The sequence below is a fragment of the Trichosurus vulpecula genome, chromosome 4 (genome assembly GCF_011100635.1).
Source record: "Trichosurus vulpecula isolate mTriVul1 chromosome 4, mTriVul1.pri, whole genome shotgun sequence".
In the NCBI taxonomy this organism is placed as follows: Eukaryota; Metazoa; Chordata; class Mammalia; order Diprotodontia; family Phalangeridae; genus Trichosurus; species Trichosurus vulpecula.
In genome coordinates, this window is record NC_050576.1 from 26353939 (window position 1) to 26380020 (window position 26082).

Consider the following 26082-nt stretch of genomic DNA (forward strand, 5'->3'; position numbering starts at 1 on the left):
CTAATCGGGTTTCTGATCTCAGTAGGCTTAGCATCCACCAACACTTGTAGGGAGGGGCCCTGAAAGTCTGCAGAGCCTCTCACCCACAGGTGAGAGGGGGGCAGGTGCTGTGCTTCTCTTCATCACTGAGGCCCAGAGACAGGAAAGGGATAAAGTCACGTCTTGGGGGAGGGGGCTGGCCAGGGCCTGGTGCTGCCTTGCTGTGGTTCTCCCTTCTTGGGCTGGGAGCTCCTGGAGGACGGCCCAGGTCCCACTCATCTCATCCCTCTCTAGGCCCAGCCCCTGTGCACAGTAGGCATGCCTCAGGGGTTTGCTGGATTCCTCAGCACATTCCCTCTGGGCCGTCCAGCTTGGGCTCACCTGCCAAGAGGCTTGTGTGTGAGCTGAGGACCCGATGACTGTCACCATCTGACAGCTGTCGCTCCCCTGTCCCCGAGGGGTGGGTGCTGTCTGGATGCCCAGACGAAGCCCCTGGGGGCCTGTGGGGTGGGGTGCTGGTGCACTCTGCCCACTGCCTCTTTTGTTCCTTCTCTCCAGCAATATAAGTTCCTGCGGTTCAGGAGAGCTCTGCCCCTGCTCCTCAGGCACAGCGCCGTAGAATCCCTGTACCTGGTCAGGAACTTCTGCGGCCTCTACTATTTCCTGGGTAAGGATCTGTGGCCCTTCATGGATGGCTCCTTCTGTCTCTGTTCCTGGGAGGTCAAGATGCCATTTCACCCGTTGAGCAAATGTTTATTCCACATCTGCTATGGCAGATGACTGTTCTGGACCCGGAACCCAGGGCCCATCATGCTCATCATGTGACTGGCGCCCCTTTAGGACCCTGACTTGGTGTCCTAGACTAGTGATTGATGGTGCAGTCCTGGTTCTGTGCCATCTTCTGGTACCAGGTGCTTTTGATCCATTCCTTTCTGATTTCTTGTTAGGACTCCTCGAGGTGGGGGAAGCAAGGAGGTCTGAGCAGGAAGGGACCCTGGAGAAGGTCTCCCAGCTCCCAGCTCCACCCTTTCCTTTCTGTGTGGAGGCTCTTTGCCCAGGGTTATGCAGCTCGGGTGATGGAGGCCACATTGACCCCTTCCTGATCCCCTGGGTTGGCCTGCATCGCAGTGAGAAAGGGCTGTTACTGAGGTTTCTCCCTCCCCTCGTGGGGCTGACAGAGGCTGGGCCCTGGCAGAGCTCTGGGGCAGGGCCCCTCACTTGTGGCCTAGTCTGGTGTCTTTAATATTTACAGAAGTGTCCATTCCTGGGAGGAGGCTGGGGCCTCAGCTCAGCTCAGAAGCAAGGGACATAACTAGCGATAGTGAAAGGGCCTGGGCTGGGGGTCCTGACCTGGCATCGAGGCCTGGCTACCTTTGGGCAAGTCCCTGAACTCTCCTGGTCCTCAGGCACTTTAGCTGTAAATGGGGATCCCTTCTAGCCGTGAGCCCCCAGGACCAGGCTCATGCCCCTTCCCTCTCACTGTGTACACTGGGCTATCCTCTCCCCTTTGTCTTCTCCCTAGCTCTGCTCGCAGCCTGTCCCTGGCTTGCCCCCCAGGCCCACCCTTGCTTCCATCTGTTCCTCCTCTTCCCCACCCTTGTCTCACAGCCATTCAGAGGTGACCTCACTTGACAGAGGGGTGACGGATGATGTGACTGAGGCCCACAGGCCCAGCCCATCTGCTTTTCCTCCTCTCTTGTCATCCCTGCTGTTGATCAAAGCTGAAATCTGGAGAAAATGATGCCCTCTGAGAGCAGGGTACCTGTAGAATAGCAGGCAGTTGTGATTTCTCTGCCATCACCAGGGGTTTCTGTAGACCACCCGGCAATGCTGGAGGTTCTCTCCATGCCAGGAGAGCCTTGCCAGTCAGCGTGGGCTCAGCATCTCTGTGCATCCTGCCCTGTGAATGCAACCCAGCTGGGAAAAATGACCCTGCTAGCAGGTGCTGGTGTCTGGGGATGGGAACCTGGGCATGCCCACCCAGCCTTGGGACGGAGGCAGGTGCAACTCAACTGGTGATGCCGATTTCTCTGGTCAGGTGTCTTTGCCAGGGTTACCCAGTAAGTGAGGGCTCCCACAGGTACCCTTTCCCCTTCGGTGCTCTGACTCCCAGCCGCTCACTGCTCTCTGGTCCTGGGAGCTCTCCCTGGTGGTGCCAGGTGGAGGCCCTGACTCCCAGCTGGTACTGCCCTTCGGTCCCAGGGGCTCCCTGGCGGTGCTAGATGGGGGCCCTGACCCCCAGCTGCTTACTGCCCTCCGGTCCTGGGGGCTCTCCCTGGCAGTGCCAGCTGGGGGCCCTGATCCCTGGCTGCTCACTGCCCTCTGGTCCCGGGGGCTCTCCCTGGCGGTGCCAGATAGGGGCTTGAGTGATGCCAGTTGTGACTCTTCTGTACTAAGAGAAGCAGAAGCTACACCCGGGATTCCTCTGTGTCCTCCCTTGTTTTAGCTCCTCAAGCAGGGAGAGCTGGGTGGCTGAATCAAGGGGTATCTTGAGAGACCAGGGCACATGGGTATATTTGTTTTGTTTTATGACTGATAGAGACCTTATCGTCTGTGACTTAAAAGCACGTCACAGGCACCGTGTGATCTTTCATTCTTTACCAAGCAGGTCTGTAGGGACAGCTGTTATCTATTTCTATTTCACAAGTTGGGGAACCAGGACACAACCCAATCAATCGAGCAGCATTTGTTAAGCTCCTTCTGTATACCTGGGCATACAGATCAGCCAGAGGCCGGCTTGAGCCGGTGCTGCGCTCTCTGCTGACTCCTTCTGTGCTGGGCCCTTGTCATTGTCCCAGGTCGCTCTTAAAGGCTGGCACCCCCCCACCTCTCCTCTGGTGGCAGCAGGGCATGGTTAGGGGCTGCCTGGGACCTGAATCCCCTCTGCTCTTGGTTCCCCTTGCCCAGCATGTTTGTGGCTGGTGCTGGCAAGCAGAGGGTAGCTTGGCGATGTTGGGGGAGTGCAGACAGAGCCTCTCTCCAAAGACTGTGTCTTCCTGTTAAACCCACTGTCCTCTCTCCCAGCCTGGAGGCACTATGGACGCTCCCCTGGGATTCTGTTTTTGATGGGGTCTAAGATTTCAGAGCTCCGTCCTCCTTCAGACACAGGAGTCTTGTGTTTGCATTCCAGGGTCTTGTGGCTTTGCCTCAGTTGGGCTGCCCAGTTTTACAGTTTGGTGTATTTTCCCTCCAGGCCATATCCCCAAAGCGTGGATCAGCACTGCGATGGACCTCCAGGAAGATGAGTGAGTGACCCTTCCCCTTCCCCCTCCCTTCCTGTGCCTCTTCCCCTGCCCCCTCCTCCTCCTGTCTTCCTCTTCTTCCCTGCCTGCCCCCTCTCCCCTTTTCCCATGCTGTGTACAGGGCTGGGAATATTTGATAACATGGAGTTCTTGGCCTTCTGGATGGTGGAGGGGGCAGGACCTGTAACTAGATCACAGCAGCACAGCGTGAGAGAAGTGTCGGAGAGGAGATAATTGGCAGGCTCTGTTAGCTCACCTAGCCTCAGAGATCCTGGGAAGGTTGTCTGGGGGGAAGCCTGCCTGGGGGAAGGCTCTGGATTGGTGGGGAGAAATTCAGCAGGTGGAAGGGGAGAGTGTTTCAGGAAGAGGGAGCATCTAAGCAAAGGTGTGGAGGTTGTATATCCAGAAAAGACCATGAGTAGAAGGGCAATTGGAGCCCAGCCTGTGGAGATGGCCCAGTGGGGCCTAGGGGAGGCAGTTAAGGAGTGTAATTACTTAGTAGGTAGTAGGGAACAGTTGGCAGGTTTTGAATGTTACTGGACAATGGGGTCCTAGATCTTGGGCTGGAAAGGGCCTCAGCTCATCTTGTCCAGTTCCCTTATTTCCTGGCCTCAGATGCTTACAAACCATGGGACCCTGGGCAAATCACTTCACTTCTGTTTGCCTTAGTTCCCTCATCTGTACAGTGGGGATCATGATAGCGCCCACCTCCCATAGTTTTTATGAGGATCAGATGAGGCCGGATTCGTAAAGCCCTTAGCATGGCGGGTGTGGTGTAAACACATGTTCCTTCCTTTCCAGAGCCAGGACTCTTTCTGCTTCAATCTTACTGCTGACAATAGTCCAGACCCTGGTGGGATGAGGGGGGCAAATCAAGATGGCAGCCTGGGGGCACCTGGTAGACATCTCCGTGTCCTGGCTGGCACACCTACTGAGGGCCAAGCACACAGTGGGTGCTCAGGTGTTCTGTGGGCGGTCACAGGGCTGCAGAAGGGAGTCCAGTGATCCTCCAGTTGAAAATCTCATTTATTTTTGTTATTTCAAAAGTGTTTCCTTGATGCTCTTATGGCTGTTTGTGCAGCTGTCACTTCCCATTGCTTCTGCCGGTGATTGTCAGTCATGGTCTTCAAGGCATTTAGTTAGAGAATGGGCTTGGTGGCAGGCATCCTTCAGTCTCTGACATCAGGAGCTTCTGGTGTTTGGTGAGAGGCCGTCTGGGAAGGGATCCCTCCTTGGGCCCATCATCTTGCCTTGGCCAGTGCCTCTCCAGACAGAGCAGAAGTAGCGGCCCATTACTAAATGTTTGTAACTTCCCTCTTAGTTAGTCTGAATGACTCAGACCAGCTGGAATGTTTAAAAGAAGTGGAAAGATGCCCATGAGCTTGGGGAAGAAAGCTCATGGATTCACTTGAGAATGGGAGCCGGGGTTGGGCCACTGAGTTTATCTGGAAGAACAGATGTGACGTTAGGGGGCCTCCTGAGTAAACATCAGGAATGTTGGATACTCAGAGGCTCGGTCAGAGGGCTTCTGTGCTCTTTGGGCCGCCCTGGGTGCTTGGCAGGTCCGTGTCCACCAAGAGCACCTGAGAAGCCTCCCTCCCTGAGTGACCCACTCTGGCCAACCGCCAGAGCCCAAGGGTGCTGGCCCAGATGTGCTCCTCGCCCCGTTGGGCTGAGCACCAGGCCCTGACCACTGGACTTCTTGCTGACAACGGCAGAGGCTGACTGGGGCCTTCCTTGTCTTTCACAGAAAGCAGCCTCCCCTGGACAGCCTGAGTGGGCTCATGGACCTCTCCCTGCTCTACCATGTCTGGCTCTGCGGGGTCTTTCTTCTGGTGACCTGGTACATCACCTGGGTGCTCTTCAAGATCTATGCCACGGAGGTCAGTGTCGAAGGGCTGCCCTGGAGGCTCCGTCTGCGGGCAGTTTTGGGGGCTCCAAACTGGCCATTGATTTCCTGTGGGCAGGTTTTTGTGTTGAGTCTTAGCTGCCCAGAGCCCTGGAGATCACGGGACTGGAAAGCATTGACTTACTGAGCAAAGTACTGCTTCTTGTCCTCATGGCCATCTGTGCCTCGAATCACCTTCGGAAAGTGCCCGCTGCTTGTGTTTACTGGTTCCCTCTCAGTGTCCTCCTGCCAGCCCCACAGGGCCTGGGGTTGGGCTCCATAGTGATGTTTACATTAATAACGTAGAGTGGTTAGGTGTTTGGGGGCAGGGAGGGCTTGGAAATTGAAGTGAAGTGAGTGTTTCATTTTCCTGGAGGCCTTCAGACCAAGGCTGGGTTGGTTAGCTGATCTCTTGTCAGGTATGTTGCAGATGGTTGCATCCGATGGCCTCTGAGGTGCCTTCTCACTCAAAAAGTACCTATGATCCTGTAACCAGAGCTTACTGATAATACACCAAGGTTGTTATCCTTGCTACAGTGAATTTTTAAAAGGAGATTTTATAAGATGGAGGCATTAGGCAAAAATAAAAGCTTTTGTGAGAGCTGCCTAAGCAGGGGGCTCTGGCCTGTTCTCTCTCCTTGTGGCTTCAGAGGAGTTGGTGGGCCATGGGGGGGCCGGGGGCTGATCTCCTGGGCACACGGGCACCCACAGATGTCCCGTTGGGCTGGGACTTTACCAGATATCTGGGTTTCCTAATAGCAGTTACTGGGGCTTAGTTTTGCTGCCTGGGCACAGATGAGTGGCTCATTTTCTCTTCCGTCTTCTCTGATTTCAGGCTCACGTCTTTCCTGTTCAGCCCATGTTTACAGGAGATTCAGAGGAATGCTTACCCAAAGTCTTAAATGGCAGTTCCCCGCTTATCATAAAGGTATGTGCTACCACCCTCTGCCAGCTCCACTTTCCCAGCCCGCTGGCCTCTCCCAGGAATTGGATTGTGTCTGGTGCTTTTTGTCTTAGCTTTTCCAGGGACTGGTTGGCTCTACATCCCCCTTGGGCTCACACCTTCCTCAGCTGATCATGTTCTGCTGTGGATGTGGAGAGATTTCTCCAGCCTTTGTCTTTGGTTAGGTGCTAGCATGCCCTCCGTGCTCTTTGTGTGTAACCCCACAGCCCCTCCTCCATGAGGTCTTCCGGGCCTCCTGTGTGCTGGCTCACAGTGTTGGGGGAGATCAGGGCAGCTGGAGGAGTTCTTCAAAGTCAGTGGATCCACACAGGTGGTGCAGGGCTGAGGCAGGGCTAGAATCCGGGCTCTCAGGGGCTCCCTTGCTCTTCCCATTCTGGCACCAGGTGTTAGCAGTCAGGGTGTGGTTCCTCCCTCCTCCTTCCCACACCCTTGTTCTAATGGCCCACTGCCTAGGCTGACATTGTGACATCCCCTTCTCCCTGCCAGCAGATAGTGAGACCTCAAAGGCAGGAGCTGTTGGACTGGCCTTTATTTAGTTTTATATTCCAAGGGCCTCCCGCCTGACTGGTCATATCATAAGCCACTGTTCAGTTGGATAAATGTGAAGATGATATCTAAGGATAAGATGGAAGAGTAACTTTGAAACACTTTAGAGAGAGAGAGATTCAGTCGAGTGGTACCAGCTCAGCCCCCGGTCAGTTGCTGGACAATGAGTAAAAAGTGTGGCTTGCATTTGTGGCAGAAGCTTTGGGGAGGAGTTGGAGCCCGAGGTGTCTCGGTGGGCCTTTCCTGGTACAGATGATGGTCCAGGCACCAAACAGGGTCTTCTGAGCAGGTTTCCACATGCAAGCCCCTGGGGATCAGCCTGGTTTTGTTCAGGGTCACTCACATTAGAAATCCCAAACAGAGGAGCCTCCTCTCACCGGCTGTGACCGTGAGAGGCTCATGGAGACCGACCCCCTCCCAGGGGAGCTCCCCTAAACTGACAGCTCCAGGGAGTGGGTAGCCTCTTACAGATGCCAGCTTGGGCTTGCACACACCCTGGCTGGGTATGGTTGCTGACTTTGCTGCCAGTGGATGGTCGGCGTTGGCTGGTGATGAATGGGGGTGGAGGGGGGGAGGTTTTGAAGCCATATTCTGGTGAGTGGGACAAACAACCAGTGAGTCCCTTTGGGGCTTCCACGGTTCCAGAGTCTGTTGTGGGAGTGATAACTCGGGTTTTTGAGCCCAGATTTTTTGTATGCAAGTATTTCTTCTATTAGTTACACACTGGGAAGAAACAAAAAGACATCTGTGTCTACGGGAACGAGACAGTGATGTGGGCACCTCAAGACCCTGGGGTTCTAGGCTGAGAGCTGGAAGGAAGCGCAGGGCCAGCGCGGCCCAGTGACTTGTCCAAGGTCCGCCTGGCGGGCAGGGTGGGCTGCCTGCTGACATGCTGGAGGCACACAGAGCCCCGAAGCCCGGCTGGGCTCTTAATCGGGTGTGCCATTCCCATGTTCCCAGGAGGGTTCACTATAGAATCCAGGCCTAGTTAATTGCCTTGGTTAGTGGATGAAGGATCCTGGCTTATTTCATTTCTCTGTGAGCAAGAGAAAAGGCCTCTTCCAGGTTTAAGGGACTCTCTGGGTTGCTCCTTTCCCAGACGTCACTTTGCATTCTCTGGGGGGTCCCCAGGTACATTTGGGGGCACCCTGTAGCACGTGGGCTTTCCGACCCTAACCAGCATGTGTCTGTCTGTCTCCCCGAAGTATCTGGCTCTGCAGGACCTCATGCTGCTGTCTCAGTACTCTCCTTCCAGGCGACAAGAAGTATTCAGTCTCAGCCAACCAGGTATCTTAGAGGCTCCTACACCTGACGGGGATGGGGGGGGGAGAGTTCTGCCCCGATGCACCTGCCCTGGCTGCTGAGCCCCTCCCTCCTGTTGGCCTTGGGGCCTTGGCTGGTGCTCAGTTAACTTGGGCTCAACAGATTTTTCCCCTCTTTTAAGTCTTCATTACATAAAGGGTAGGCTCTTGAAGGATCTTTTTGGAAGTGAAAGCAGCATAAACATGAGCGCTAGCATTAAAAATGACAGTAGCCATTCTCAAGATAAACTATCAGGGTCCATTGAATGAGGAGCCCGCCAGATCTGATGACTGCAGGTGAGCAACCTGGGAGGAGTCCAGTGTTGGTAGCATTGAACTCATCAGGGAAAGGTTTTGAAACCAAAACATTTTATTTTTCTCCTTGGTTCTTTATCTCTCCTCCTCTCAAAGAAATGATTAACTAGACAGTTTTAGGGAAAAGGAGAGCCTCCTTCTGGAGAGACCCCTGGGGTCTGGCTGTAGAGGTGGAAGGGTCCCCAGGGCCCTTGGCTTAGGGAGGGGAAGAAGCCTGCCAAGGTCAGCCAGGGAGGAAGTGCTGGGTTTGGAGGAAGCCTTTCCAAACACACTGGTTTATCCCATGATTTGGGCTAGCCCTGTCTGATGCCAGGACGAAGCTTAGGCCAGAAGGGTGGGATTGTTCCTGAGAATTGCCTGAGGAGCGACTTCTTTGGCTCCGTAGGGAAAGGCCAGCTTGAGGAGGGTTTTCCTGCAGGACCCCGATTGGGTGCTGACCCTCTGCCACGCTCCCCCAACTGTGAGGCCTGTTGTCTGGTGTTTGAGTGACATCAATAAGGAAACGGAGCAGCTCCGGCACCCAGAGATGATGAGAAGCAGGGAGACTTACTGAAGAGAGGGGGGTTAATGGAAGGGCAGATGTGTGCGAGCGGGGCCTGGCCTGAGCGGCCCGTCACGTGGAAGTGGATGTGGGGAAACCTCCAGGAGGACCGGCCTTGTCCCACAAGGTCACCTCCAGCGGGTGGGAGGGCCTCGGGGTGCCGGCCTGCCCCTCGTTAAATGTGGCCGCCTTTGGGGACTTCGCTTCCAGCATGTTTATTGCAGCTGGTGATGTCAGCCTTGGTCTTTTTCATGGACTTCAGATGTAAAAATATCTGTGCCTACTGCACAGGGTTGGGTTTGTTTTTAAATTACTTTTCAGGGCTTTTTATTGTAAAATAGTAAATTTTTTGCCTTTGAGATCCTTTTGACCCTGGAGTTGGGTCGATGGTTAGGGAGGAAGACTTTGGAAAAAGAGATGACAGCATCAGGATCCCAAAATACCTCAACAGGCTGGAGTGGTGGGCCAAACCTAGTGAGGATGAATGCAAAGCCCTATCCTGGTACAGCTAATTAAGGGTTTTTTAACCCAAGTCTAGAAGAGAGGAAGTCTAGCTCTTTGTGTGGAATGATGTGATGTGTGTGGAAAAAAACACGGAGAGGGGGTTGTAGTCCTAGGAGTCAGCATACTCAGCATTGGGATTTGGCAATCCAAAAAGTCTCTCCTGCGGCTGGGCCGGGCAGGAATGCTGCCAGACCCCCACTCTGCTGCCATCAGAGTAGTTTGTGTCCAGTTATGGGCACCACGTTTGAGGGAAGACAGTGAAACACTGGAAGGCATCCAGGGAAGGGCAGTCAGCAAGATGAGGGCACTGCAGAGCCAGACCCTGTCAGGATCTGTGGAAAGAAGTGGGAATACTGAGCTTGAGACCATCCTTCTCAGTGTGGCGGTGGGGGAGGCCAGATACAAGCTATGTCAGGCATTTGGAAGGTGGACATGCTCCTTCAGCTTGGCCCCCAAGGACAGAGCGAAGGGGAAGGGGTGGGAGGGTGCTGGTCTTTGCAGGGGGCGTTGCTGCCCTCGTCTGGGTTTTGTCCACAGGCTTCCAGGGGAAGTGGGGACTGGGCCAGCTGACCTCAGGTCCCTTCCAGCCCTGAGGCTGTGCCCTTGTTTTTCTCTGTCATGTTCAATGGGGGTGTTGGCTGTGTTTTTAAGGCTGTTGTCTGTTCTCTAGGGGGGCACCCCCACAACTGGGTGGCCATATCTCGTGAGTGTTTGGCTCTGCTGAACGACTTGACTCAGAAACTCGTGATGTTCCAAGAAGCGGCTGCCACCAATGGACGAGTGAAGCCCCCACCCAGCCCCGTGGAGTCGAAAAAGCCACCTGTGATGGAAGGTACCCCCCGGGCTGTCTTGCTGTTCCCCACCGCTCTCCCCAACCCTTGCTGTGGGCCACCTTGCTGTCCCCCTCTTGTCATGGGCTGCTTTGCTGCCTCAAGTGTACCTTTTATCTCCATTTTATGGAAGGAGAAACTGAGGCTTGGAGAGCTGGAATGGCTCGGGGTCCCGCAGTAAGGCAGCACACACCAAGCTTGCCACACGCTGTGCCCAGTGATGAGGCTTGCTCTCTGGGGACCGGCTGAAGAGCCAGGGCACCGCATGGGAAAGAGGTGGCCTGTGGGTTACGCTGGTCCTCTGGGCTGAGCCAGCACAGCAGCGTTGGGATTGGAGGCCTGGAGACTGCCTGTGCCCTGCCCCACCCTGTCATGCCCCCCATTCCCACCTTTTCTTTTGGAGGCAGGAGGCTTGTTTTACTGTCAGGTTAACGTCCCTATAGCCTCTTGGGGTTCACATTCTTGTGGGCGCATCCGTTTTCTCCTTCTAATGCCCCCCTGCGTGGGTTCACCAGAGTCTCCCCAGGTTTCTGTGGAGTTTTTTGGTGCTTCTCCAGGCTCTGGTCTCTTATGCTTGTGCACCAAACTGCTTCAGACAACTCGTTAACGGACACCCACCGCATGTAGGAGGTGGCTTCGGAGAATGTGTCCTCGGGGGCAGGGGAATGCTCACTGACGCATGCATGTTTGGGTTTTTTGCAGAAGAGATTGCCTTCCAGACTCCCAAGGCCAATCTGATGTCGAAGGCTTTGATGCCGTCGCTGGTGAAAGCGTCCCTCTTTTCTTCCAAATTTGCTTCTCCTGACACCTCCGCCCCGGTCAGCTCTCCTTTTGGTGACAATGTAGGGAACCGAATGGTGGGGATGGGAGACTTCAAGCCCCCTGTGTACGAGGGCCCCCCGAGTCCCCAGCTGACTAGAAGAGGCCCCAGACTATGGACTTCACTCACAGGTGAGTGCTGGCTGGCTTTTCTGTCCTGTCCTACATCTGACTAGAGGCCAGGTCAGTGTGTAGTGACTACATGCTTACTCTAGGCCAGCTAGTGTGCTCAGCCCTGGGACTACAGATAGACAGGCAGACAGCCAGACAGGCCCTGCCCCCCAGGAGCTTCCATTCTAGTGGGGAGGACAACATGTGTGATGGAGCTGGAAGAGGTGGGGGCGCGGGGCTCCCCAGCATGGGGGAGAATGAGAGGTCTGGGGCGAGGGCACCTGGAGGGTCCTTCTCCTGGGCCACTTCCAGGGATGGCGGGAGCCTCCTTCCCCAGCCCTAATTAGCACCCATGTTCTGTGTTTTCATTTGTTACAAGCAAACTTATAAACCAAACTCCCCTCTCCACCTTCTCTTCTTAGACCTGCAGAGCAATGGGCTGCGGAGCCCCTTGCCACTTGCTCCTGTTAGTTATGGGGCCAAACACAGAGGCAGAGGCCCGCCCAGGAAGTTGTATTCGTGGCTGCAGAGTAAGCGAGAGCAGGTAGGCCAGAGAGCGTGTCCCCAGATGGCGCTGCGGCACATGGGAGGCCACGACTCTCCCTGGGCAGGGCTGCTCCTCCTCAATGGCTACAGGTCATGGGCATGGCTGTGATCTGGGGATGGAAAGGGCTGACTGTGTGGCCTTCTTAGTGCACCACCAGCCGCAGGAGACACCATCCATCAACGTGGCCCTGGGCAAGTCTAGCGGCTTCCTCGAGCAAAGAAGGGTGGGCTCCCTGCCTGCCTCCCCCACGGAGAGCTTTAGTCATCTGGGAGGGTGGGACCCTTGGAGGGAAGTGTGGAAGGGGAAGCTGAGCAGGCTGGACGTGTCAGGAGAGAGGGGAGGGATGGGAGGCTGGGCCTCGAATTGAAGCTGACTGTGTGCCAGGCACTGTGCCGGGTCCTCAGGAGGCGGGGGACATTCAGTGCTCACGCGGGGATTTGTAGTCACCGTGGGACACCCTTCTTGGTGCCTAAATTTGCAGAAGGAATCAGTCTAAATGGTGTGGTAAGGTACAGAGGAGAGAGCCCTGTCTCCGGATATCCTGGGTTCAAATCCCAGCTCTGCCATGAAGCACATGTGTGGGCTACGACAAGGCCTGTTGCTCCTCTGGGCCTCAGTTTCTTCATCTGTTGAGTGAAGGGCGGGCCTGAGGGTGGGGAGGACGGGGCGCTCTGACAGCCATGGGCGGCCGGGGCATTTTGTAGCAAAGCGCCATTCATGCTGCGTCTTCCTGCCAAGGACTCGTCCCCCGTGCGTGTTTCTGGTCTCCACAGGGTGGCCAGTGTCTCAGTGGGGAGGGAGTGGTCCCTGGACCGCCCCCCCATGTCTCCTGGGGCCGGTTGGGCCAATGCCGGCCTGGATGTCACTTGGCTGCGGCAGCTTCCTGCCGATGCCCGCGTGCCCCATGCTGTGGTATCGGTGTCACCTGCTCGAGGGGCACCCTCTGGCCCAGCCCCTAATCATTTCTTTCCCTGTTCAGGTGAAGAGCTTCCTGTCCAAGCGTGTGCTGATCGTGTACTTTTTCAGCAAGGTGAGGACCCTGCACTATGGGGGGGAGCAGGGGAGTGGAGGAGGGGAGGGCAGGGGTGGGGCAGGGCAGGCGGGGCCTGGGCACAGGGGCGCTCTTGGGCTGCCGTGGCAGGGGCTCTCTCTGTCCAGTGTTTATCAGGGGAGGACTTGGGCCGAGACTAGGCTGGCCGGGAGCTTTCCATCCTTACTGTTTTAATGATGATTTCGACTTAATTGGTTTCCTTCGTAATCCTTTGTATTTTATGCATCTGAAAACCTGCTTCTGCCCAGGGGTCCGGGCCTTTCCCAAGCTGACTGCCCAGGGCGTCCAGGCTCTGGGCCAGACAGACGTCACTTCCCCATCAGTCAGCCACAAACTGTCTGGCTCGTGTCCGCTGCACCCCCTCACCCCCCTCCCCAGCCCATCCTCCCTTGGGGAAGAAGGAAGAGGCAGGTTCCATGCTTGGGCTCCACGCCAGGTGGGGAGGAGGAGCAGGAGCAGAGGAGAACAAACCTTACGGTGCTGTAGGAGCTGAGTTGTACCCGCAATCTCTGTGCTGCGTAAATTGGGCACTAGGTGGCGCCATACTACACAGCGCCGTCCTGCAGTCATGAAGACCCAAGTTCAAATCCAGCCTCAGACGCGTCCTAGCTGGGTGACCCTGTGCAGGTCATTTAACCCTGTTTGCTTTAGTTTCCTCATCTGTAAAATGATCCGGAGAAGGGAATGGCGAAGCCCTCCAGGGTCTCTGCCGTGAAGTATACGCAGATACATTGTTCTTGTAAACCCGCTCACCAGTGGGCATTTATGTAGCGCCGAGGGTTTGCCGAGTGCTTTTCAGACGTTACCGCACTTGCTCCTCACTCGCCCCGTGAAGCCGCTGCTGCCACTGTTCCCATTTTACAGGTGACGTGACCCGGCCCAGGTCGTCCAACTAGCAAGCAAGCGAGGTAGGGTTTGGGCCCGGGCTTCCTGACTCTAGGTCTGGCACTTGGTGCCTTGGGCCGCCTCCCTGCCCCCCAAAACGCAAACACATGTGCCAGCCCCAAAGAGGTCAGAGAAAGAAGAGGCCGCACACACACGCACATGTACACGCACACGCACACGCACACACACGTACACACGCACCTGTACCCACGAACACACACGCACACACATGCACGCATGCACACACACTTGTACCCACGCACGCACACGTACACACACATGCACACGCGCGCACACACGTATATGCACACACGCACGCACACACACGTACACACGCACTTGTACCCACACGCGCGCGCGCACACACACACACACACACACACACACCTGTAGCAGCTCTTTGTGGCACGTTACAGAACGCTATCGTGCCGTAAAGAATGATGAAGTGGATGGTTTTGGAGAAACCTGGGAAGGCTTGTGTGAACTGATGTGGGGGAAGTGAGAAGAACCACAAGAATTTATATTAAAACAACAACATTATAAAGGCTTCAGTGCAGTGTTCAGTCATGATTCCAGAGGACCTGTGCTGAAACATGCTACACACCTCGTTGAGATAATGCTCTCTGGTTAAAGGGATTTATTTTTCCTTTTGTCTTTGGGGAAGGGATCGAGGGGAGAGAAAATTGATTTTTATTGGAAAAAAATTAATTCTATGTTTTTGTTAGTTTTTTGGGGGGTGGGGTTTGGTGATGCAATTAGGGTTAAGTGACTTGCCTAGGGTCACACAGCTAGTAAGTGTCAAGTGTCTGAGGCTGAATTTGAACCCAGGTCCTCATGACTCCAAGGCTGCCGCTCTAGTCACTGCGCCATCTAGCTGCACCGAAAAAAGCTAATTTTGAATAACAGCTGCTGAAATCTTTTGTACCTGTCCACCCTTTTCTTCTCTCTTTGAGCTCTTTGGGGTCTAGGCCTCGTGGTGGTATCACTGCTGCACCTCCTAATGGGGACACCACGTTGCGGGGTGACTTTCAGAAATGTAAATATATAAAAACCCATCTTAGAATTTGCCTTTTAAGCCTCAGAAAGTTTTGGAGATCAGTGAGACTTTGGGAGCCCCCGCTGAGACTTCATTTTACAGGTGAAAGAGATGCCAGGACGGGAAGGGCTGCGGCTAAGACTCGGTTTCCCAAGTCCCAGGTGTTGCTTGTTGCCCTCAGACGCCTGGTCTGGGCCGCATGTGGAGGGGTTAGAGTGTGCCGTCCACCTGCTGCCACCACCAATGTGAACTCACTTCTCTTTGTCTTTAGCATCCCGAGGCCTCCATCCAGGCAGTTTTTTCAGATGCTCAAATGCACATCTGGGCATTAGAAGGTAAGATGTTCTTTTTTTTTTTTTAAGTTTTAACATATTTTTTTCCAGTTACATGTAAAGACAATGTTTTTTTTTTATAATTTTGAGTTGGATATTCTCTTCCGCTCTCTTTCCCCTTCCTCCTCATTGAGAAGGCAAGCAATTTGATAAAAGCTATACACGTTCGGTCACACAAAACATGTTTCCACATTAGTCATGTTGTGAAGGGAAACGACCAAGAACCCCCAAGAAAAATAAAGAAAACAAAGCCGTATGCTTTGGTCCACATTCAGATGCCATCCGTTCTTTCTCTGGTGGTGGGTAGCATCTCCATCATAGGTCAGGAGGTAAGGTGGAGCAAGACAAGACTTTGTTAAACCCATTGACCCTCTCTCCAGCCTGGGGCTGGCCCCACTTCTGCCTCAAAGCACTGGCCTCGGGCCAGGCCATCTGCCTGGCTTCCTTCTGCGGGCAGTGGCAAAGTGTGGGGCGCCCTGGGCTCCGAGAGCTCAGCCTGGTGCCTCTGTTCTTGTCCTCCCGCTAGGCGCAGAGCCCTGAGGGAGGAAATAGCGTATTTGTTCTGATGTCATTAGAACCTGTGGTTTGTTTGTCCCTCCTTCGAGGTCTGTCCCACTTGGTAGCAGCATCCTTTACTGAAGACAGGTTTGGAGTCGTCCAGACCACGCTCCCCACCATCCTGAGCACTCTGCTAATGCTGCAAGAGGTAAGACACGAAGGCGCTTTCAGCCTCATGCTGTCAGAAGCTGTGCCTTTTCTTAGCGCTACGCTCCTTCCTCGGGCAGCCGTTAGCTAAGATGCAGTGACTGCCCATGCTCACCACCTCCGTGTGTCCTGATGCAGGCGCAGGGCTCAGACTCTGCTGTGAATCCCAGCTGTCAACTGTGGGGAGAGAGAAAGGCAGGCAGAGCATCTCCCTTTGCCTCCCTGCTGAGGGGCACTCACCTTGGTCCCAGGTTCCTGGCCCGGAGAATGGCCAGAGTTGGCCTGGTTCCTTGGCCTGTACAGGACCCTTGTTTCCCAGGAGTTGGTGATCTCCAAGTTCCGTGTGCCTCATCCCCCTTGCTGGGAGCAGGCCCCTCCCCAGCTTCCTGTGACCAGTGCTTGTAGCAGGGCTTTGGGCACTGGAAATGGGCACCCATGGCCTGTCCTGGGGTGGTGCCCATGGTCGTGGGAAGGCAGTGTCACCCTCCCTTATGGGGTGCTTGGGAACCCCTAAAGTGCTGTGTAAATGAGTTGGGTCTTTGATTTTGGAACAGATTTTAGCTGTGCCTGGTGCCCATCCAGGGCAGTGCTTGCTCTGTGGCCTAGGGCACTCAGAATGTAGGTGACTTAGTCAGTGCGACTCGGAGGTCTTTCTGATCCTCTCTGCCAAGCTGCCTCTCAGGGGTTATTACTGGTGCGCCTATCACTCAGGAAACATTGATTAAGTGCCTGCTGTGTGCCAGGCACTGTGCTAAGCGCTGGGGATGCAGAAAGATGCAAGAGAGAGTTCCTGTCCTCAAGGAGCTCCCAGTCTAACGCATGCAAACGTGTGTACAAACAAGTAGCACACAGGATAAAGAGAAGCTCATTAACAGAGAGAAGGCACTGGAATTAAGAGGGCTTAGGCAAGGCCTCCTGTAGCTGGGACCCAACGGGAGCCAGGGAGGTCCGTGGTTGGAGTGGAGGATGGGGAGAGCCTTCCGGGCCTCGGGGACAGCCAGAGAGGGAGGGTGTTGTCTGTGGAGCAGCCCAGGGGCGTCACTAGGTCAGAGGAGGTGTTGGGGGGAGGTATGAGAAGACTGGGAAGGTAGGCGGGCCAGGTTATGAAGGCTGTGCGGGCCAAGCAGAAGACGTTGTTTTTGATCTGGAGGCACGTGGGACTCACTAGAGTTTCTTGAGTGTGTGTGGGGTGAGTGACTCGGGCAGGCCTGTGTTTTAGGAAAATTGCTTCAGTGGCTGAATGGCAGGTGGACACTTCCTCCCGCCCCCCTGCTGCCTCAGCAGCTACTGCAGTGGTTTTAGTGTGAGGGGCTGAGGGTCTGCACCAGGGAAGGGGCATTGTCAAAGGGCAGAAGGAGGCGTGTTCGAGAGATGCTGCAAAGGTGAAGTTGACAGGCCTTGGTAACAGATGGGATGTGGGGGGAGTCAGAGGGAGGAGTCAAGAGTGACTCCTGGGGTGTGAGCCTGCAGGACGAGGGTGGTGCTACATCTGTAGTAATAGGGAAGGTGGAGGGGAGAGGATTTAGGGGAAAGGATTTGAATTCCATTTTTGGACGAGATTTCTGAAAGGAAAATGGAGATGGGAGGTGAGCAGTGGAAGGAGCTGGGCGCAGACCCATGAAGCAGGTAGATGGCAGGACCGCTGCAGGGTGCCTGTGGTACCCATGAGGGGTGACCAGGACTGAGGAAATGATAGTGAAATCCTGGCCCTGCTCTCCTTAGCTGGGTGGCCTTGGGCTCTGCTGCCCTCCCTCCTCGGCCCTGGGCTTGGCCCCTCGCCGAGGGGAATCTGTTTCTGTCCTGTCTGAGGGGCTGAGGGACCCTGGTAATCACCTGTGTGACCATGTAGGGCACCACTCAGGCTTTGCGGCCACTTTGTAAGAGAAGGGCTCTGGGGATCCTTGCCCCCAGTCACAGAGGAGGGGGCCGAGGGAGGTCAGGGAGTTGACCAAGGCTGAGCAGCTCCTGAGAGTCAATGGGGGATCTGAACCCAGCTTTTCTGTTGTCCTAAGCCTTCTGCTGCTGAATCTGCCTCGGAGAGGGACTTCTGTCCTTGCTCTGTGATGGTGCAGCTCCATATGTGCACCTGCCCGCCACTCTCCCATGGCTCCACTTTGTATCCAGGTGTGCTTGGGACTCTGCATCAGCGAGACCCAGACCCTGCCTCGCACACTCATGAGTGTGTGCACACACGCAGTCGCTCAGGTGCCTGGCACATACCTGCTTTAAAAGATGCTTTGTGGAGTGATGCCAGAAGGTAGTGCCCAGGTGCATAGTAGGTGACCAGCCTCGGTAGGTCTTAGGTGATGAGCCACGTCGATGAAGAAGCTCCAGGAGCCTGAGAAGCTGTGCAGGCCTCTAACCTACTCTGTGCCTGGCCTCAGGACCAAGAGTTTACATCCCAGAAAGATGTGATTCTATTTTTCGGGCCAAAGGGCTGCTGCTGGCCTTTTCCTCATCTGAATGCCTCAGGGGCCCACATGTGATTTGATCTGTGAACTAGGCCTTAGTAGCCAGTTCTAAGCCAGCCCACTTCCCCTTTTCCTTTAGGCAGTGGACAAACACTTCAAGCTTCCACATGCATCCAGCAGACCGCCCAGGCTCTCGGGAAGCCTCGTGGACACTTCTTATAAGACCCTGAGGTTTGCGCTCCGTGCGTCACTGAAAACTGCCATATATAGGATAACCACGACCTTTGGGGAACATCTCAAGTAAGTCTGTTGGGACTCTCTGTTCCCTTTCTTTGAGTGGGCACCTTTCAGCAGCACCCTGAGGTCTGGAGGCCATGCAGCCAGTTTGAGAATTATGGGAGTTCACAGCTAGTCAGGGCAACATTCATGATTCTTTTGTGAGTCAAGATAACCCAACTTGGAATCTAGAATAAGGCTCCAGTATGAAGTCTAATCATCAGGATGGATGAAGCTGAATTTCTTAAACGTGTGAAGGACGGCCACTGCCTTGGAGCCTTTTTCTCACGATTTAGGCCCGGGACCAACAAGGCTGGTTGGCCTATTTCAGGAAGGCTATAGGAGGTGAGAAGCACCATATTAGAGGGGAAGAGAGTAGAGAACTGTTGGGGGCCAGGCTGAGATCTGCAAGCAGCAAAGGAAGGAAGCTGGAGGTGCTTCGTAACCTCCCAAACTGCTAAAGGTTCTCCTTTAAAACACAACAGAAAACTTGGCACTGAAGCGCCCCAACCATTTGAGAAAAGCCCTTTGAAAAGGCGTTCAATACCATTGCCCACAGACCAGAGAATCCCATCTGCACGAGGTCCCAATGCTGTGGTGCTAAATTGAGCCTCCTTGGTGAACCCTGTTGGAAAGGAACAGCTAGAGAGAGACCCCTAAGGAGAGCCCCGGAGAGCTTCCCCTCCATGGTGGGGGCTGTTCTCCCTTGTGAGCCCTGCCTCACTTCTGGCTAGTGAGAGAGGGATACCAGGAGGCCCCGAGGGTGAGGAGCAGAGGGTCTCAGACTCCTGAGGGCCCTGGAAGGGGATCTGGTAACCACTGTCCCACTTCCTTTTTTATACATGCAGCTAGATGCAGAGAGGAGGGGACAGGCTGCAGGTCACCCAGTCAGAGGCAGAGTAGGCTGGGCCCAGGTGTGCACACTCCAAGGCTGCTGCTTTTCTGTGATCTCATGCTTTTTCCTTCAAAGAAAAACAAGGAAGAGACAATAATCTTAGAAGCCAAAACAAATAGTTAAGAATATGAAAGTACTGAATTAATAAACAAACACAAGAGCTGTTTTTAAGACTGATAAAATTGACAAAACATAAGCAAACAGTTAGAAAAAGGAGAGAGAAAATACAGATCATCAGAGCAAAAAGAAGAGGGTCATTGGGGGATCTCTGCCGGTGCAGGGTCTTAACTTCTTTTTTGTCTCAGTATGTAGTTGTCATTCGCTCACCCCTGGAGTTGCAGAGCCAAGGCTTGCCCCTTTGGCCTCTGCTGGGCTGGTCCTTAAATCATGAGCTCCTTCATAAACACACAAACACACACACACACACACACCATGCACAAGCACACACATACATACCATGTACAAGCACATTCATACACACAAGCACACACATGTGGTCTGGGCTTGTCTCCCTGGGACAGTGAGGTATCTCAGTTGGCCCTGGCACATGCCCAGGCACTAAGTCAAACAGCTGGCATCAGTGCTGAACAAGGCATTAATGACTTCGCCCTTGTGACTCAGCCACAGGTTCAGGACCCTTTCTGGATCAGACCTGCGGTGATTCCCTCCCCCCATTCAGACAGGCTTCCTCTCTACTCATTCTCTTCTCAGAGGAGAGTCCGTGAGATGCTAAGAGACCTGCTCAGGGTCCCAGCCAGCCAGGGTGTGGACACCTCAGAGGCGGGGCTGACCTTGTACTTGGTCATGTTCATGCCAAGGCCAGCTCTCTGCCCATCATGCTCGTCTGAGGCATCATTTCGTGAGGACCATTTAGAAATTCATGTAATACCAGCAGGGAAAATTTTGGCAGAACTGAAGATTCACTTGTGACAGTCATACAGAAGAATGGGGCTGGAGAGATTTTTTCCACATGATAAAAATAATGTACTTGAAAGCAAAAGTCCCCATTTTGGCCTGTGCAAAAGTGGAAGCCGGTTTGAAAGTCACTTTCAGCCTTCCAGTGGGATGTCCTTACCCCCCATCTCTATAGCACTTTACTCACAGTCCTAAGGAATCATTAGGGCAAGTGTTGGCATCCCTGTTTTACATAGAATGGGGCTCAGTGACAGTGAGCGCCTTTCCCACCGACACTTGAGTGAATGGCAGAAGCACATTCCGATCGGGGCGAGGTCTCTGGACTTCTACTGGCATTCTTCTCAGTCAGGTGTGGAGACTGTAGTAGAAGTGCTGGCGCTGGTCATCACCTGGGGAGATGGACTAGGCCTGGGCCTTCACTTGTATAGGGAACCCCCTGGTGAGGAAGGGCCTCCTTCAGGGCAGGGTGGAACCTTCTCTGCAACCACGCCTGGAGCGCTCAGCAGTTAAGCGACTCTGCCAGGGTCAGTTACATGGCCACAGCATTGGTCAAAGGTGGGACTGGTTTTCTGCTTTTAAGGCTGGCTCTTTAACTATTGTATTACTCAGCCTAATAACACCAGAGAAAGATTAGAAAATGAAGAGGAGAGAATATTATTTATAAATATCTAGGTAGGATGTCTAGAAAATAGTGATCTCAACAACAAATGGAGGCATTGAGTTCATCAAGGTGTCAGTAAATAGAAACTCATAAATATCATTGAGACTTTCATGCTGCCAGTGTTACCGAGAAAACATGATGGGAAACTTTTTTAACAAAAACCATTAAGTATTTGGGAAGTAAGTTGAACATAGGTAATATTTATAAAAGGAAATATCAAACCATTGACAGGAAGAGAAGATAGATAATGAGGACATTTACTGTCCATGGATGGGTCAGATCAACCTGGTAAAAAAGAAGGTATACCCACGTTATGCACAGATTTGATATAATACCAATCAGAATGCCAGAAGGGTTTTTTTTATGTGTGACCTGTGACCCTGTGTGACCTTGGAAAAGGGGTGGGGGAAGGGAACAAACATCTTTTAGGTGCTTACTGTGTGCCAGGCACTGTGCTAGATGCTTGACAAAGATCCCATTTGATCTTGGATAAGTGACCTGCCCCTCTCCTGCTGAACGGCCTTCTCATGCTAGACCTCTTCCCAGAACTTATCAAGGCTGGTCCTTGGTTGTGGCCAAGATCATAATGGCAGTTAAAATCTCAAGCCCACTTCTCCTTCCCACCCTTCCCTCCTTCCTCCTTCCCTTTTGTCTGCCTTCCACCTTAGCCAGAGGTCCCCATTCCCTGAGTCCCCCACCAGTGATGACAGCAGTCTTTCCTTACTGGGCTGAGGTGTTCCCAGTCCCCTTCTGGCTCCCCTGCTTTGAGAGGCTGTCACAACAGTAGCATCTGAGTGTCCGGCTAATGAAGGGGGTGCAGAGAAGTATCGGACAGAGGCCCTGCCTCCAAGGACCACAGCTCTAGGTGAGAGACAGAAGTTCTAAGTATGAGACAGATTAGAGAACAGGAAAGTCTCCCACATACAGAAGGTCAAGGGCATGGACAAAAGATTGTCCAATAAGCATAAAAGAATGACCAGGAAACACTGTCTTTCCCCGTCCACAGTTCAGTGTCGGAGTGCAGAGGGGGTGGTTGTGAGGCCTTGCTTTTCTGGCAGTGAGACTCCTCTGGGAGACAGCAGGAACGGGATCAGAATGGCTCAAAGAGGTGCCACCAAGTGTTTGTGCCAGCACTTCTAGGGGAGAGAGGCCTCCTTTAGGACCAGTCCTCTCTTATTTTAGGCATGGTTGTAACATGTATGAGTCCCTGTGGTCCTCACCCACTGCAGATCAAAGTTGTCAGTCCAAGGGAAGTTGCGAGGGAGACCCCTGAAGAACCATAGACGGATCCTGCTTTTCAAAAGGTCAGCCTAGTGTAGGATGTGGAGGGTAGGCCATTCAGTGGAGAGACGGGCTGAGGTCATCCCATGCCAGTGCTGATGGTGGGGTCCTAGACATTCAGGCTCACTTGTGCTCCTTCCCCTCCAGCCCTTGCTTCCAAGAAGAGAAGTGGCCAGTGCAGCCCAAACCTCATAGGAGGGAAGTGACAGAACCCGGGGCTCTGAGCTCCTCTGCCAGGGTGCTTTCTGCTATTCTTCCTCGTTTAGTGTTGTGAACCTTTCTTATGTAAGATGACAGAGAGGTATCCAGTCCATGTTATCAGTTCTGAATAAAATAGTGAAGCCATTTTACTCCTTAAAAGAGTCAGCTTCAGTCATCTGGACTGTTTGCTTAGGTGGAATCTTGAAGATTTCGGGCCAAAGAGAGAATGAGGAGTTAGAAGGGCCTTTGCAGATGTTCTCACTGCCTGCCTCATCCTTAAAAGCTGTGGCCTTGAACTTGGACAGTTTCCCCACGGAGTGTTATTGGGGCTTGCTGACTGCAGCACCAAGTGACCTTTTCCTGGACCACTTCACAGATGGGGAAGATGAGGCCCTGTGTGGGGGAGGGGTTTGCCCAGGGTCCCATGGCCGGTTGTGATAGAGCTGGGTCTGAAGCCAAGTCTCCCCTCCTGCTGGCCTGCTTGGCCTCTCCTTTCGGAACCTCAGGGACCAAAATATTTCCTGCTGGATTTTGTTTTTCCCTAGAAGCTAAAAACAAAAAAAAAGTGCCATTTCACAGTGAGTGTCTAGGTAGATTTGGGGGAGAATGAAAAAACCCTCAAATTAGCCATCCTTAGGTTCAAAGGGAAAGGGAATCAAACCACTAAGCTGTTACCTTTGAGAACGCTTCCTGTGGCCATTGTGTTCTAACTAAACAGTTTGGTTTAAGAGATCTTACATGAAAGGCAATCCAGAAAACCCACAGTTCCGAGATAATGCAGGGGTCTGGTTCAAATCAAATAATAAAATCCAGAAAATTCACTGCCAGGCTTGGAAGTCGGCGTCCGGAGCAGGTTCCCCAGGGCAGGCACCCTGTCCAGCGAGTGCCCTTCCTTGAGCCCTTGGCCAGGGCTCCCCAGCTTCCTCTGCCCGCCCCAGATTTCAGAGCAGGGCCTCAGCTGCTTTCTTCTGAGGGACGCACCTAGCAAAGATCTCGATGCCTGTTTAATCGTTCTGAGCAATATTGTCTTCATGTTCTGTGGTTCACTTAATATGCCTCACGTAAAATAAGCTTATGCTTTGAATTTGTGTTTCATTCAGCGCGGTGCAGGCATCTGCCGAGCATCAGAAAAGACTTCAGCAGTTCTTGGAGTTCAAAGAATAGCTAAGTAATAGAAACTGTGTTCATTCCCCTGCTGATACTGCTGCAGATGGGACAGTAAATGTTCAGCATTCTTGGATCAGAAGAAAATGGACTAATTAGATGCTTCCTTTGTCGTAGTGGTTGCTTTGAAAACTATACTTTAATGGGAGAAATCATGGAAAGAAATTCTCAGCCGAATAACAGAAATCTGCTTTTTTGTACGGATCACTTTTTTTTTGGCGGGGGAGGGAGATAATAAAGTCTTTATTCCTCTCCACGTGCATCCCTGACAGTGAACACGGAAAGTCTGAGCGCTTGCTTTTGAGGGAGTGAGCTGTCAGCCTCCAAAGGTCACGATGTTTTTGCAGTGAGGATGTCACAGACGGACGGTGGAGAAAGACCGAGAATTTCGAGAGGCATATTTTGTTAATCCGTCAGGTTGTGTTTTTGTTTATGGGGGAGATTCGATTTGCATGATTGTCCAAAAAAGCCTTCTCGCCTTACAGATGCCAGCTTTACATTCAGGAATGTGGAAAATTTCACTTCTTCAGTTACAAGATTAAACATAAACATTCATTTTATGAGAAACAATTGACCGAAATCTGTGAATTGAACCTAGTGCTTTGCTGGTAAATACGCAGTGCGCGAGCATTTGTTTCTTGACTGACTGACTTGCTTTCTTTTTCCAAAATGGAACATGATACAGTTGTAAGGTTTTTAAAACAAGAGGAACATTTTGCAAAGGAAAAACATGGATAACTTTTCTCTTGGGATATTTTGGGAGCCGATTTTCCTTCTGTCAGGTTGCTTTGCAGAGCTCTCTAACCTGAGAGAGGGAGCTGCCTCTGATGTGCTGACTTTAATTAAAATATAGGCCAAGAAACGATGTGCCTCTTGTCTGCAGGGTGGGGGCCCTTTCCACCTGACAGGGCAACTTCAGGGGCTGAAGGCTAGAAGTCTCAGTGGTGGGCGTTCGTCGAACTGAGTTTGGACAAGGCTGCGTCCCCCGTTCCACGAGTTTCTTGTCTCTGGCCTGGCCTCTGCCCCCAGCTTGGAGCTCAGCATCCCACACAGCATGTCCAATTCCCTGCTGTCGATCACTGTTAGACGGGCCACTTTAGCCCCAGGCCCCAGGGCTCTCTTCAGCTAGCACATACCAAACCACGAGGTTAAGTGAATCCTGCTGGCCTTTTAAGTTTCCCCTCTTAGTGAGCAAGACCCCAAGTTTCAGCCTGTCAGCCTCTCTCCCTGCTTTCTCTGTTGAATTCCTAATGTGGGCTGGATCTTTTTTTGTTTTAATGTGAAAGTTGAGTTTTGAATATCATCACCTCTTTGCCTAGACCCAAACAAATATTCCAGCTGGCCAAAAAACAGTGGTTGGGTTGTGGCTCATGGTCCAGGGAGCTAGAAGCATCAAGCATCTTAGATTCCATTCCCAGTGAGCGGCATTACAGGTGGTGGGCTCGTCTTACGCCTCCCAGCCTCCTTTTAAATAGGAATAGCTCCATTTAGCCTCTTGCTATCCTGAGGCTGAAGATGTGATGAAATCATTGGGTTAAAGTTATTGACCAAGTACAGAATGTTGCCATTCATCTGGGTAAAGGCATTTATTTGAAGTCTAATGCAGCAGTCCATACCTGGGTCCTGAGCTCACTCCTGTTGGCACAAATCTTTTGGAGGTTGGGAAGCTTCCACCTCTCACCAAACAGGCATTGTGCTGAAGAATTGGGGTTGGGGCTCTTTCCCCAGCTGTGGTTCCTAGGAGTCTCCACACCAGCTCTTGGCCCCAGGGCAAGTGGAAAGGATGTCCTGACTATGGACAGGAGGGGCTGGGTGGTGGTTTTTAATAGAGTGTATTCTATTCCCCTCCGACCTCAGCTGTTGAGTGTCCCCTGGCACCTCCTATGAGGTCAGCCTACTGCTGCACCATCCAGTGAGCTTTTCCAGAGCATCACCGCTCTCTCCTCACCTGTCTGGAGCCCACTGAGATCAGCACTGGTAATGTTGGCTTGACTTCACAAGAGGCGCAGATTCCCCAGGACTCTTGACAGAGGAATGGGGAGCCTCAGCCGTTAGCTCGTCACTTGGCCAGGCCTGGGCATAGATTTATGACTGCAGAGGTTGTTCCTTGGTTGTTGTTTTTGTGTATGTGTATTGCTCTTGAAATATTTTTAAATAAACTTTTGTATGCCAAGTGGCCCAAGGTTGGAAACAAATCAGAAATTGTAAGTGGTTTGTTAATTGAAGCATGTGGAGCTAAAAGGGTGCATCTTTACTGTCTATTCCTTTGTTAAGTGGAGAAGCAGCATCATGGTCAGGGTTCACACTGGCACAGGAATGCTGCACTGGCCTGTGTCACAGACCCCCTGGCCGCCAGTGTGGCAGAGCCTTTGATCCCCATCTCAGAATCCTGTTCTTAAATCACCCATGGATCCCAGGTTTGGAATCCCAGCTACGGTGGGAATCGCATCGGCTTGGAAGTCAAGAGAATCCTGGGTCTGCCGCCAGCAGATTGCGTGTCCTGGCAGGGTGACGCTGGGCAAGTCCATTACCCTCTGCAGCTCCCTCGTCTGAGGAATGGGGATGCTTCCCCAGAGGTCATGAAGAGGCCCTTGTCAAAATGAAAGCCCATGGAGAGGGGAGCTTTGACCCTCGCTTCTGTCTGCCTGTCCCTTTCAGCCCTTGATGGTTTTCTTGCCCAAG

At 53.0% G+C, this 26082-nt stretch overlaps 1 protein-coding gene across 1 annotated transcript in view; it reads left to right on the forward strand.

Moving 5' to 3' along the window:
* NDC1 (NDC1 transmembrane nucleoporin) overlaps window positions 1-24262 on the forward strand; it is a 34349-nt gene extending 10087 nt beyond the window's left edge. Inside the window, 13 exon segments of the mRNA XM_036757784.1 lie at window positions 538-646; window positions 3173-3224; window positions 4972-5104; window positions 5945-6037; window positions 7825-7906; window positions 9951-10112; window positions 10813-11061; window positions 11463-11584; window positions 12567-12617; window positions 14831-14894; window positions 15497-15597; window positions 18147-18307; window positions 23337-24262. Coding sequence (XP_036613679.1) covers window positions 538-646; window positions 3173-3224; window positions 4972-5104; window positions 5945-6037; window positions 7825-7906; window positions 9951-10112; window positions 10813-11061; window positions 11463-11584; window positions 12567-12617; window positions 14831-14894; window positions 15497-15597; window positions 18147-18307; window positions 23337-23400 — 1443 coding nt within the window. The 3' untranslated portion in view covers window positions 23401-24262.
* The last annotated feature ends 1820 nt before the right edge of the window (window positions 24263-26082 follow it).